The 14,481-nt window shown below is 40.4% G+C and overlaps 1 protein-coding gene across 2 annotated transcripts in view; it reads right to left on the bottom strand.

Annotated features, from left to right (window-relative positions):
- Gabrb2 (gamma-aminobutyric acid type A receptor subunit beta2) overlaps nucleotides 1-14,163 on the bottom strand; it is a 210,653-nt gene extending 196,490 nt beyond the window's left edge. The window contains exons 1-4 of one of the 2 annotated variants that reach the window (XM_075941301.1): nucleotides 13,787-14,163; nucleotides 12,435-12,660; nucleotides 12,219-12,310; nucleotides 11,199-11,266 (exon numbers count right to left, since the gene is read on the bottom strand). In XM_075941301.1, the coding sequence (XP_075797416.1) occupies nucleotides 11,199-11,266; nucleotides 12,219-12,310; nucleotides 12,435-12,511 (237 nt within the window). In that variant the 5' untranslated portion in view covers nucleotides 12,512-12,660; nucleotides 13,787-14,163. Of the gene's footprint in view, nucleotides 1-11,198; nucleotides 11,267-12,218; nucleotides 12,311-12,434; nucleotides 12,661-13,323 lie in introns of both variants that reach the window. The other variant, XM_075941302.1, reaches the window with a different exon arrangement.
- Between the last annotated feature and the right edge of the window lie 318 nt (nucleotides 14,164-14,481).

The following is a 14,481-nucleotide window of genomic DNA, read 5'->3' on the forward strand; positions in this document are numbered from 1 at the left end:
CTTTGCTATTTTATTTCATATGATAAATATATTTCCTATTAATACCATAAATATATTTCTACAAATTCTGAAATTTTTATATTAATTTTGTTAATTGTAATCATATGAAGTTTTCAATTTTTTCTGATCAGAAAAATATTTTAATGGTGAGAAAAAAAGGAAAGAATCCAGGTTCCCTGGTTTTTGAAAGTCCTAAAATATGGAGAAAATTGTATAGCAGAGAAATTAACTTGATTTACAAATAAAATACAAGCAACTAAAAATTATCTTACACATAGTTCCTCCATCAGCAATTTTAAAAAACCTATTGGTCTAAAAAGCCAGGAAAACTGTGACATGATTTAAATTTCATCAGTTACAAATATAGGATAAAGATGGGGTTTCTGGTATCTTCCTTTTAATGTAAATACTATTTCATAAGTGTAGAAGTAATCTGTTAAAATTTGATAGCATAGTTTGACTGAAAGACTCTGCTTTATAAATAAGTATACATAATATGTAACAGCAATTATGTAAAGTATGTGTGGGCAAAGAAGATTATGTATATACATGACATATTTCTTCTGATTTTTTTCTTATCAATCCATGTGGAATTTAGATAAAGTATATTAAAAATGGAGATATTATATGTGCTTTTAACGTAACATACTTTCCAGAAGTTAGAAATGAGTCTGTTCAAATTGAAGTCTGTTGAGTTGAGCTGAAACACGTGTAACTGTTATTTTAAAGAAACTGAAACGCTGATCACAGAGCATTTGGAGACAGGTGTCATCCCACAAAAAATGGCAAGTGTGATGTGAAGGGTTGACATTTCTTTGCTCCAATAGTCTCTCCTAAAATTTAATCAAAATCTAATTTTGCTCTTAATTCCCAGGATTAGCATATATTTTCTTCTGAGCACATTTTTGTTTTGAGCAAAAACCGAATTCATCTCTCAGAGATGAAAGCTAACGTACAACAGCTAAGAAAAGTATAAATTATAATCTCCAATTCACTCACAAATCCTACTGGGACTGAAAGTGATAATTACTAGCAGAATTCATATCTAAATGACTGAGCCTATATGTTTTCACAGTACAACAAACTTGGACTATTTTTTTAAACTTTCTATTCATTTCAGTGTTGTGGAGTATCCAAAATTCGCCTCTCAAGCTGGAGTGTAGACTGACAACCACCAACTTTGGGGACTATGGCAAGGGCACCTCTACTCAGTTCTTTGGAAATTATTTTTCTAGTAACTCTAGAAAAACTTTCACAGGGTGTCAAGCTTCAACTCTTCTCCCAACACTTTTGGAGCATCACAGAGAGATCTCTATTGTCCTGGTTGTAGTTAGGCCCTGGCTTCATTTCCTAACCCCTCAGCCCACGTCCATAAAATGTGACTGCAAAATTTATTTCATAGTCTTTTGAAAATAAGAAATTATCTTAAAATTGTACTAAAGCATAGATGTTTCTCAATAAAATGAGTTGTAAAATTAGCTATAATAACTTCCCAGGTACAGGTCAAAATTGCAAATCTTTTATCAAGTGAACCTTTCATAGAAACTTTTTGGGGTTCTTTTCCGGGATGTATCATAGCAGTTCAACACCGAGTAACATAACTGACAAGTGAAAACCCATAGGGAAATATTTTTAAATAGTTTTGATTAATAATTTTGAACAAATTGGGTGCTGAAAAATCACTGATCTTTGAGGTGCTTAACCACCCAGGTTTTACATTTCAAAAATATTTTATTTTTAACTATGTGCACGTACATGGCATCTGTGTTTATGTGGAGGTATCCACATATGAGTGCAAGTGCCAGAGGATCCAGAGGCATTGGATCTTCTGGGCTTGGAGTTACAGGCATTTGGGGGCTACCTGATAGGTGTACTGGTCATTGAAATCAGGTCCTCTGGCAAGACCAGTATACTCTATTGCTGCAAAAACTAGTGTGTCTAAAAGAATGACATCCCCCGACAAAACCTGTATCTGTAATTCCTTAACACTCTCAGATGCGTGGAGTTCAGCCTCAAACTTACTAAATCAGGTTCGGGGCCCAGACTCGGAAGATGTGAATGCTAACACAAAAAAAGTCAAGGGTCCCAGTATGAATTCATCCTCAGCATTTTATTGTGTATTGTGTATTCACATTCCTGTCTCATCATCCAAAATCTTCTTGTCTCTATCCTCCTTTCACTTTCAACTTCTGAATTCCATATTGTAAAGAGAGCCTTAACTCTAATGTAAAATCTACCTCTATACCATAAAACCTAACCAATAACACCCTTTAGTCAACACTTGGATATTTTCCAAAATGCTCTCAATGATAGTCAACAATTTCAGCCCTTAGTGGTTGCACATCTTGAGATAGTCATGCCTGATGTGAGCATCAGAGGTGCTTGCAAATTCTAGCCTCCCAATCTCTGGCCTTCCTCTCTGGTTTACTCGTGTATCTCTTTTCTAAGATATACATTAATCCACCTTTAAAACTTCATTAATTTACTTGTTGCTGTTGTGTTAGAGAAAATTTATATCATCTTCAATTGCCTGTGAATTACTTTTTAGCGAAGACCTCTTGGCAGGAAAATGGACACTAGGTGCCAACTTACAGAGCAAGGAAATAAGAGTTGGCAATGGAAATGCCTATAGCACGTTAACAAAGTTGCCAGCTAAAGCCATCAGACAAAATACTTCTCCATATAGATTATGACAATTCATTTATCTCCTTGAATTATATGCAATATGATAGAGTAATATAATATAGTATATATTTGGCAAATAAGATTCATGACTAAAACATATTTTTTGGTTATATGCTTTTTAAATCTCACGAACTTTGTTTTCTTCTTTAATGATCAGTTTCAATGCATGTATACATTATCCAAAAATGGAGTAGTTTTAGAAAAACTCAGAATGCCATAGCTGTGTAGATATTAGTTAAGCGATTATTGATATTTTAGTAAAGTTCTGTGTTCTGCATATTTTGCATATCATTATTAATGAAGTATAAAATTACATTATGTGCTCCTTTATTTTTTAGTGAATCAATTGCCATAATTGTATATGTCTATTAAGTAGATGTAACAGCTTCCTTTTATAATAGCAGTCAATGAAGAACAGGTAAGTGATCATGTGTTCATGCTTCCACATCTACAAAATTATAGAAAGATTGCATGAAAACACTAGTTTGCCTCGGTGATAACGATGTTATGCATTTTCATTATTATGATTGTAAAAATGTTTCTGCCCTATTAAATTGAAAAGCACTGTATAATACTATAAAATAACTAAGAGCACTTACAAAATATGAATAAGAACAAGAATTAAAATGCAATAAACTCAAATTAAATCAATTTGAAAGAACTAACAAGGACGCGTTTTTGTTTTTTCTATTTTAAATCATTTACCCTTGGTAGACTTCTAAACATAAATGAGAATGACCATTAAACACAGAAACACATCTTGCAGTGAGAATGCTTTTCTTTACTTGCTTAAAGACAAAGGCACACTGTTCTTAAGACTACTGATTCTACAAGACATTTTTGGTTTTCATAATGTAATGGTTGCCACTTGCATTCAATAAGTAGAAGCAAGAAGTGCTGTTGAATGCCTTATGTTACACATGACAACCCTCTACAAGAGCACTAGCTGACCCCAAATATCAGCAGTTCCAGAGTTCAGATACTTTGAATGAACAAGAAATCAGAATGCATCCTTCCAAAAATTAGACCTCCTTCCTCCAATTTTTTTTCTCTAATTTGTATTCTTGTAGTAATTCTGTAACTGTGTAATGGATTAGGAGAAAACAAGACATACATAATGCCTTTCTAAACTATGACATTAAAGAAAGACTATTCCATCTACTTTCTTTATAAAGTAAGTCCTTCGTCAGATCTTTAATTCACCCAGCAAGAAAACAGCAAATGATAGTCTCTGACTGAAAGCTGAAAGGAATAGATTTTAAAATTGGAATTATTGAATGGAATGGATGTTCAAAAACACATGAAAAGTCTAAAGATTTCAGGCTTGTAATGGAGCTGCGTTTAGGTCATATGGGAAAGAGGGAAGGGCACAAAAGGGAAGGAAACAGGGGTCGTGAAAATGGATGAATTAAAGGAAAGAGTGTGGTCTTTTGACACCTACCCACAATTTAAAATCATTAAAAGAGGTTAAAGTTTTTGAAAATTAGGCTAGCAATATTGATGACAATTTTTAATCATAAATTAATAACATTTATGGTCACCTGGATGACATTCCTGAAGCACTAAAATAAAACTAGACATGTCACTGACTGACACTCATTAACAATGAAAGAAGTTAGCCCCTTACAGTCAGCTTTCTCAGCTGCTTGAGATCTTATAATAAATTATTCTTTAGTCACTTGGCCATGTTCAATATACACTGACTGAAGTGCTTGAGTAAAGAAATCACTTGTGATAGACTGGGACATTTTAAAGATAGGACAAGGAGTGGCAGTTACACTCACAAATGACTGGTTCATTTAATCCATCCACTGTTTTCTTACACACACACACACACACACACACACACACACACACACACACACCCCTCAGAAGAATTAAAACCAAAGCAGTATCCTGGTAGAATAAAAATAATCAAAGAATTAGACTTTTCCATGTTAAAAAGAAAGTCTAAATGAGATGCTAATGTTTAGAGATGTGAAGGTGATTATTTGCTGCCTGTGTGACCTTGAATAAGTCCCTCTTCATCTCTGCACTTCAGGTTTCTCTTTTTCATAAATAAGTTGATTGTCATGATCTGCTCTTCTAAGAGGTTTGCTAATGAAATAATGAGAAATAATACAATGACTGCCTAAGAATTCAGTAAACAATGGATATAATTATTTTATCATATTAATGAGCTGTTGACGGCGATGACTCTAGTGATTACTGAACATTGCACAGGCGGTGGAGGGGGAGGAAGACAGCAGGGAAGAAGAGGATGAAGGTGGAGAGAAGGAAGAAACAAGGTTGAACCACAAGAAGAGTAATGGGAATGGGAAAGAGAAAAGGTTGAGGGGAAAGAAGCTGATGAGGAAAAAGAGTAGATATGAAGAAGAGTAGAGTGAGGAGGGAGAAGGAAAATGGGAATGGAGGTAGGGAGGAAATGGAGAAGAGCAGGAGGAAGAGGAGGAGGAAAAAGTGAATGGCTTGTTGGCATTGAGTACAAGAGCTTCTGCCCATAATTTAGAGATAACCCAAACTGTGGCCACTGAGTGTGCATTCATGCTTCATCAGCCTCTCTTTTAGGCCTTACTGGCCCCACCTCCCCTTGCCTATTCCACAACAGGTATCTTGCCTCCTCTGTCTCACTAGAAAATATCTCCTGTGTGATGGAGGAAGGTCATTGGCTAATAAAGGAACTGCCTTGGCCCATTTTATTGGTTAGGACATATGTAGGTGGAGTAAACAGAACAGAATGCCGGAAGGAAGAGGAAGTGAGCTCAGACTCCACAGCTCTCCTCTCTGGAGCAGACGCCTCAGAGAGATGCCATGCCCCAGCTCCGGCCCAGGATGGACTTAGGCTAGAATCTTCCCAGTAAGACCAGTGCTCACAGATTATTAGAGATGGGTTGATCGGGATATCAGAATTAGCCAGTAAGGGCTAGAGCTAAAGGGCCAAGCAGTGATTAAAAGAATACAGTGTCCGTGTAATTATTTCGGGGCGAAAGCTAGCCGAGCAGGTGGCTGGGGTGTTGGGGACACAGCCCCGCCGCCCTTACACCTGTGGTACAGAGAACATCAAAATCTTTCAGCTTCTCACTCTATCCTATATCATTCTTTGACTTTTCCACCTGCTGCCTCCTGAAGGGTATTTGTTCTCTAAAGTACACATGACTCCTTTTTTTTCCTTTTTAGCAATTTTCCTCCCCTCAAAAGTGCAGTTGGCCTCCAATTACACTTCTGGTTGTGCTTTATTAATATGTTCTTGTCATCGTGGCTGAGCGACAAATCTCACATCTTCTCTAAACTGATCCTGGTAACACCTGACCTCACTGACCACTTGTTTCTCATTCAAACCCTCATGCGCATCCACCTCTAGGACATTTTCTAAAGGTTCTTAGACCAGTCACTGCTTGGCTACACCTTAGCTGCTGATCGAACTCTTTTCTGAGCCCCTTTGCAATATTCTGCCACTGAAACTGCAGCGCGCACAGACCTCCACTTCTCCTTATCTGCTTCCCCTCTTTCTTTTCACATAGTAATAAGACACACTTACCTGCCAGTGTTCCAGTCCATCCTCAACCGCTCTTCTTCCTCTGTTATAGGCTCCCATTTTTTCAAACACCTACCAGTTACCACTATTTGAACGCTGCATGCACATATAGAAAACTCAGCATTGCTCACTCTGAGCACACCATCAGCTAATACTTCATCCTTCTAGCCTGAACTGCCTTTCTGATGGTCTCTATGGCAATAAAAAATACAGGCAAAATCTTGGGATTCATCTAAATCCTACCACTTCTGATCTGTAAGTGAATGGATTTTATACCTCCTCCATGATGCTCATATCTTAACTCACCAATGATTCCTAACCTTTGTAGTCAGTTTTCATATCTTCTTTAGACCTTCATGTCTTTTCACCTCCTACACTTTGCAACAATCTTCTACAGGTTTGAGTCAGACTATGTTATTCTGCTAAGACTTTTTCATGAGTCCTTATTCGCTTTGAAAAACATAGCAGCTCTTGAGTAAGACAGATGGAGAGGCAGACAGACGCACATGCATACACACATGTGCATACATGCATACTATGTATAATCTGACCATTGTCTATCACTGTGTCACCAACTCTTCACCATGTCCCCAGGATCACACCAGCTTTTAAACGTTACCAGAAAAATCTCTGATACCATTTCTGTCTCCTTTACCATATTCTCTTCTATTAGTTCCTTTCTAGTTTTACTTTCTGCTTAGAACAGCTATCCACGGATCTCTAACCTCCATTTTGACCTCTATGTAATGCACCATTATTCTATATTTCTACAGTGTTCTGTCCTCCTTCAAAGTACTTGCAACTTGACATTGGGACTTACTCTACGCTGTTGTTTTAAATGGAGCATGTCTTCAAATCAAGCACTATGATTCTGTGCTCTATTTCTCCACAGGTACTTTATAGGCGGTAGGCAAGGCAATAATAACAAATTTGTGCCATGATAACAGACTCTTCATTCAGTGCTGGAAACTTCACATACTGACAGAGACAATATCATGTGTTTTGATGTGATTCATCAGCATGATAGAAGTGGACAGGTGAAGTATGTAGTAAATAAGTCCACTTGACATATCAAATACCAAATGAGCATTAAAATTAAGAAGTGACAAAAGCCTCATGGAAGAGAGAGAACTTTAGGCACCTGCTTGCCTGTTAAACAAAGACCTGAAAGAAAGGATAAGACTTGGGCTAATCAAATGTAAGAACCTGAGGCAGAGTTACAGAGCAATGCACATTCAAATACAAAGTTACATGAGGTCAGGGGTGGGGTGATCTTTGTTCCTCTGTCCATAAGGCCTTATATTTTCTTGCTTATAGTAGCTGCTAAATAACTATTTCTTGAATGGAATTTTAAGCTGTGCAGCTGGCGATACAAGAAACATCTGTATATTTTTAAGGCATTACTTCTCTTCATTTGCCATTCCATAAAAAGGTAATTTTGTGAATGTGTTTACTAGAACTCTTTCCTGAAAAGTGAAATATCGCTTCAGTTGGTTGGCAAATGTGCCATTTCAAATTGAAGAATCTGCCTCAAATGAAGAAAAAAAGCTATTTTGGTCCATAATTCTCAGAGCCAAATTTGAATCGTAAAATGCACTTTTCATCAAAGAATCTTAACAAAAAGATTCCTGCCAATTTAACCAAGACTTCTAAAAATATTTCATTCCAGAGCCAAGCTTCCTGCTTAGCAGCATTCTGACTGAGATCATGGTTTCCGAAGATCTTCCACTGGGTAACGGTCACCAGAGTAAAGAACCTGCCAACTGTCACCACTGTCCCAGCAACTCAAAGTTAGACACTGTTTAGAAATTTTAGACTTCCTTCATGTTTTTCTACATTTCAAAGTTTTTCTGAAACTTTTATGTATTCAACAATTACCGTAACAAACAAGAGTAACTAGAGACACATGTACCTTGGAGATGGAAGTCAATTAAACATGCCCTTTTCATCAGCCGGGACGAAACTACACCCTAGTGAAATGCATGACCATTGCACAGGTACATGGGGGAACAACCGAGTAGGTACTGGATGTCTTGAGTGCTTGCCTGGTTTCCACTAATCAATAATTGCACACAACATCATTTTCCTAAATCTGGTAGTTATCTGGGATGGTAGATATCAGGATAGCAGAAAGGGAATTATTTCTCTTCTTCGACACTTAAGGAAATCAAGACCTTTTGGACTGTGAATAAACTCAGGGTGACTAAGAAATGGAGTTGGTATCTCACACCTTTGATCCAGATCAGGATCTTTCTACCATTGTTATCTGTCAAACACAATAAAATAAAACAAAGAAATCACATCAACACAGACCTTTAATCCTTTAGCTCAAATGAGTGAATGGCTTAGGGAATCTCATTCTTCGAAGGCAGATACACCGAAATGAAAGTTACAGCTACTAGAGACTATTTCACAAGCCATATTGAGGAAGAAGTGTGTGTATTAATCAACGTGGAGATTTCATTTCAAGAAATGATTCTTTAGATACTAAATATACCTGAAACATCCTAACCCTTGTCGGCCTTTATACAGTTTGAAATGAACATTTGTATTGAGCTACCAATGGGGTCAAATTCATCTGTTGCTTCCAAGATAATAACCTTAATTAGAAACAAGATAATAGCCACATATGTTACAAAAATGTTCTTTGGAGAATTAGTTTTAGGTAGCTGAAATAAATATAAGTTTTTGCACAGCTCAAAGGGTAGCTGGACAGATCCATGAGTTTCAGCATTGAGCTAAGAAAGGAATCTGGCTTGGAATTTTTCACACTTGCTTCAAATCATTAATGCTACAATGTTGTCCCATTTACAAGCTGACATTTATTTTTGCACTTTCAACATCCCATGACTTCTCTGCAACAGTAAATAGCTCAAAGTGATGACACCCTGCCTCAGCTGGATCTATATTTTGACTAGCAGGTCTTGGCATTGTGTCCACCTCTGATATTTCTCCAAAATAGTGCATGCAGGGGGGGATATGGCAAAGAAATTCACGAAGAAAATAAAAGTTTACCACTCCACCCCATGTAAGAATAAGATGCACCCAAGTTGTTACCCAACCTATTGTAGTAACCTGGAGTCAGCTGATGCGCATTGCTGCATCTTATAGATGCTTTTTCTTACTTTTCTATAAAATATCATCTTGTGATATTTTAAAGAAGCAGTTGCTAAAATAATATTGTATTGGAGAAGAGGAACATAAATCAAAATAAAGATAGATGTGATGATTCTGATGCAACCACACTTAGAAAACACAAACCCTTACTTGGTTTCTATATAACTTTCACGATAGCAGTTAACAATTCAATTTAGAGTCAAAGACCATGGAGGTGCCCAGATTAGGACATTTTCTATTTTTTTTTGTTGATTTCAAATATGTAAACTAATGGAGGACTTCGCAAATCCCACAAAAGCAAATATTTGAAAATCTGGGAAATAAATTTCTTAAGAAAGACATTCTCTATCCATGTAGGAGAATCTCCTGCTGTGTGTTTGCTAGTCATCTAACATTGTCTTTCTTCTGTGTTTGGGTACCATACAATAAAAACAATGATTACAATGTGATTTCTGTTATTAAACCACTGCTGAATTAATTGATTATCCCCTTTGAGCTTCTGTAAAATAGTCAGAATCTTCAGATCATTAATGCCCAGCATCTATGATTGTTATATGAGTTGCCTCTTTGAATTCTGGGAATGTGGGAACTCCTGTCAAGTTGAGATGGGAGCTAGGCAGGTTAAATCCTAATACCTCAAACTTTTTGAGTTAATTAGTATGTCCTAAATTTCATGTCCCAGTGGCTGGCTTTGAAGTGTTTGTATAAAAGATTACACACTTCATCCCCTTCTTGAATTGTTTGTCCACTTTCAAGACAGGAGGACAGGAGGATGTCATACAACAATCTGAAATGTGCTGTGTGCTAGCAGATCTGAAAAGAATACTGGAATATTACATTAGGGTTCAGCCTATCTAGACAGACGTTCCAAAAGGGAAAAACTGAAGGAGAGAGAGAGAGAGAGAGAGAGAGAGAGAGAGAGAGAGAGAGAGAGAGAGAGAGAGAGAGAGAGAGAGAGAGAGAGATTCACTGGAGAAATGCCCCTGAGTTAAGAGGGGGAATCTGGGACATTTGTCCTTGTCATGCATGTCCGTAGTGCTCCAACATGGGCAGCAGGGGGCGCTCCTGCATGAAGCAAACCCCCCCAAAAGTGCTTCCCTGTTGGAGAACAGATTCTTCCTGCACCCCTCTTTCTTCGTGCTTGTTCTTTATCCAAAGAGGAACTGAGTATGACTGTCAATAAGTTGTTTGCGATTGGTACACATGATGAATACATTGCAGCTTCAGTAAGAGAGTACACTTGCTATTAAACTTGCCTTTTGGAAGCAGAGTGGTCAGACTTTATTTTATCTCACTGGGACAGCAGAAGGGGTTAAAAGAGATGGCGAGCAGTGGGGGTGGGGACGCCGAATGCCATTAGGTATGAAGAGGGTTTTTCTCAAAGCAACAAGTGGGCAGCAATATTCCAGGAGCAATTATTTAGTCTTTTTTTTTTTTGTTGTTTGGTTAGTTTTTAAGATAGACGCCCTGGTAAATTTTCTATCACACTCAAATCCTCCTTTTCCCATGACCGACCCCCAAATCCAGGATTGTCAGTTGACAAACTGGGGCTTCCAAGAAGCTGTCAGAACCATAGATCCTGCAGGGGGCCTCCAGCATATTGCTGCCTTTTACAAGGGAGTGTGTGATGTGTTTTACTCACTCTGTGCTGAGACACAGTGTTGGATCCAAATTGGAAAAAGTGCAAAGAACCAGAATGAGTTGGTCTGTGACTCCATACACCATGAATTCCAGGGCAAAAAACTGTGTCCCTGGTCCCCATGCTATACATATATCCAAGCATAACACACCCCCAATGGCAGCCCTCTCTCATCCCCAAATGAAGGATTGCAGAGGCATAGCTGTGAACATTAATACTCACCATATTGACTTCAGAGACCATATCAATGCTGGCAATATCAATGTTCATTCCTACAGCCACAGGGGGACCTGCAAGACAAGATGGACAGCCACGTGACTTCTCAGAACTTAGTCATTCATAACAAGAGTTGTCACTGGCAACCGAAACCCCCTGTCTAAAGTTAATCCTCGTGTCCACCACTCTCCTACTTCTTGGCCAGAGGAACGGGGGAACATTCTTCTAGGAATATGTACACATGTGCTTATGGGACAGGGATTCCAGCTGTGTGTCCACATGTCGACTCCGCATGTGAATTCAGACACTCGCGGCAGCAGCAGAAGGATTTGGCCCCGAGAATTTGTGTAGATTGCATTGAAACCCCCTCCTTTTTATTTTTACCCACACACTTCTGTGTGGAGGCTTTAACTCTTTGACTCCCATGAAGAATCTGAAGTGAAATTCAATTCTCACACTAGTGTCTCTGGGGCTGCAGAGAGCGATGCCCTTTTCCCTCTGCTGTCTCTTGTCTCCGTCCCCCGGACCCCAATCTCTTCCATGTCATTTCCCTTTGAGGACAGGATAGTATCCAGACATGAGTCACTTTAAACCATGGCCAGAACTCTTCCAAAGTAGGTGGGCACAGGGAGTTGAGGCCACCTCTCAGCCAACTGCCTGAACATCCTGTCCTCAAAAATATTCACATTACGAGACAGCCCTGGGCACACTATTAAGTAAACTTAAAAGGCTTGTATCATAGGAAAGCTCAGTCTGGGAACAAAGATTTACCACAGTGAAGGAGATGGAAAACAGTTACCAAGTCCGATTACACGCTAAGGGGGTCATTTTTGAAAGACCTCTCAAGTGCTGAACACTAACAAACTGCCTTAAGTTTGGATCCCTTCTCAGCACGGTAAAATAGGGACACATTCCATACACCACATGCAGCTCCAACTAAGGAGAGGGAAGAGAGCGCACACAAAGCCCAAAAGACAGCTTCGGTTGGAGCCGGACTGTTTCTTATTTGCAAGTCAATCGTATTACCTCCAAAATCGGGTCTCAGACGAATGTCATAGCCTTTCAACAGTCTGTCCACCGTCTCTTTAACCAGCGACATATTGCTAGGGTCATTGACACTAAAGAAAAAAAATGACAATAAACAGGAATGAATAAAGAAGACAGCTCTGCATCTTCAAGAGCCCTGCTCACGGAGAGGTATGCAGACAGCCCTGACAAGTGAGAAGGGAAAAAGACACTTACCTCTGAGCACAGACAGCGGCGACTATTAAGGGGAACGACCAAATCCCAAAGTAGCCCCTTTTCCGGACTCTCCACATCCCTTTAGTTTTTGATGGGATTGAGGGATTCACTGAAGAGAGGAGATCCAACTTAGTCTGCCCAGTGCAGTAATTCTAATGTGGAGCGCATGCGCACGTCGTACCAAAACATCAAAGGGGCAGCGGCGGCTGCCGGGGACCGAGATTTCCTTGTTTAAAAAAAAAAAAATTAAAGGGAAAAAAGGAAGAAAAACATTTATGTGTGTAATATGTACATGTTTGAATAATATTAAACTGTCACTCCAGAAGTGCAGCCTGAATAAAATCTTTGTTGTTGTTTTTTTCTTTCTTTAAGACAAAAGCAACCAGAGAGTCTGGTAAGTTTCTTTTGTTGCAGGAGGTAGTTTTGCACCTCACGGGTGGTGGGTTTTGTGTGTGTGTTTGTGTGTGTGCGTGTGTCCTTAAATATGAGGAATAAAGATTAGGAGGTGTGGGGTATAAGGGGTGGGGGAGATGGTTGCCTGAGATTCCACTCCGGGTCTAAGCAGGTTGAAAGGGACGAGGAGTTGAACTTTATTTCCTTAAGAATAGCAATCCCCTGCCTGGGACAAGTGGAGGTGGTGAGGGTGGGGGTGGGGGTGGGAGCTCAAACAGTGGGGAGGGGAGCAGTGGGAACCGGAGTCCGAGGAGCCTAAGAGAAACCAATGGGAGGAGTGCTGAGCAAACGTTGGATTTTGAGCGAGGGGGTGGGGAGTGGATTGAGAATATGAAAGAATCAGAAAGGGGGTGAGAAGAAAGGGAAAGGATACAGGAATTCTAAGATGCTAGTCTTTCCTGGGAGTCAAGGGGCAAGCTTTTTCTTCACTACTCACGAGCGATTTCTTTCTCTTCCTCTTGCTCACCCTTTGCCCCCTATTCCCCAAGAAGAAAACCTCGGGGTCCTGGTTTCTGGCGTTATGACGTTCCTGACCCGCTAGCCTGGCTATTTATAGCAGGAGGGGGAGGGGGCGAGGGGAGCAGTCAAGCAAAGGCATCTCTGGGTTTGGGTCTGACTCTGCACTGGGAAATTCTAAGTGAGCAGGGTGAGGTTTGACTGAGGGAAACGGGAGGTGGGGGCGTGAGGGACAGTGGGTGAGTGGTACTCCAGCACAGGTGCGGGCCAGGAGGTACCAAGTGCGAGGGCGGGTGGCGGGGTGGGATGCGCTCCTTCAGTCCCCCACGCCTCGCGGACGCACACGCACAGCACACACACACGCACAGCACACGCACACACACGCACAGCACACACACACACACACTCACGATCATGGTCCCCCTCCACCCGCCACTCCTTACCTCACCCGCCCGAGCTCGCCGCCCACTACTGTAGCCCAACGGAGCTGCACCCCTGCCGCTCCACTCTGGCCAGCTGAAACTGCACCTCTGCGTCCAAGCCCAGTGTTTCACAGAAGGCAGGCACAACGAAGGAGCCCGCTAGACCGACCGCCTGAGCCCCAAACCACCTAACTCCACGCCACCACTTTCCCTCTTTCCTTTCTTAGCCCCCTTCCCTACGGCCCCAGGCACATTACCACAGACACCAGACTGAAACTCGGTTCATTTAAAAAAGCATTTCCTCTGCTCAGGGCGGGGGAAAGAGGGTGCAGAGAATACCGCGACTGGGGTGCCCCGGAGTCGTGTTCCCTAGCTTATCTTGGAGAGGGGGAGGGAACAGGGCAGGTGCTCCAACTACCCGTGGCACTCCTTGGTGAATAGGTGGAAGGGCAGAGCTCAACCCTGGGTCCTGGACACCAAACTCAACTCATATCTACTACTGAGCTTTGTTATTATTTACGCAGAGCGCCTACTATGCACAGAAAGCCATGCTTAGTGCAATAATAGCTCGAAGTTGACACCATGATGTCCCCATTTTACGGGTTTAGAAATTGACACACAGAATCTGAGTAACATGCCCAAGGTCATTCAGGTGAAGGGTGAAAAGCAAATTGCGCTTTTAAAGTAGTGTCTCTAACCCTCAGACTAGACAGTAT

This window comes from Microtus pennsylvanicus, chromosome 11 (genome assembly GCF_037038515.1).
Source record: "Microtus pennsylvanicus isolate mMicPen1 chromosome 11, mMicPen1.hap1, whole genome shotgun sequence".
Lineage (NCBI taxonomy): Eukaryota > Metazoa > Chordata > Mammalia > Rodentia > Cricetidae > Microtus > Microtus pennsylvanicus.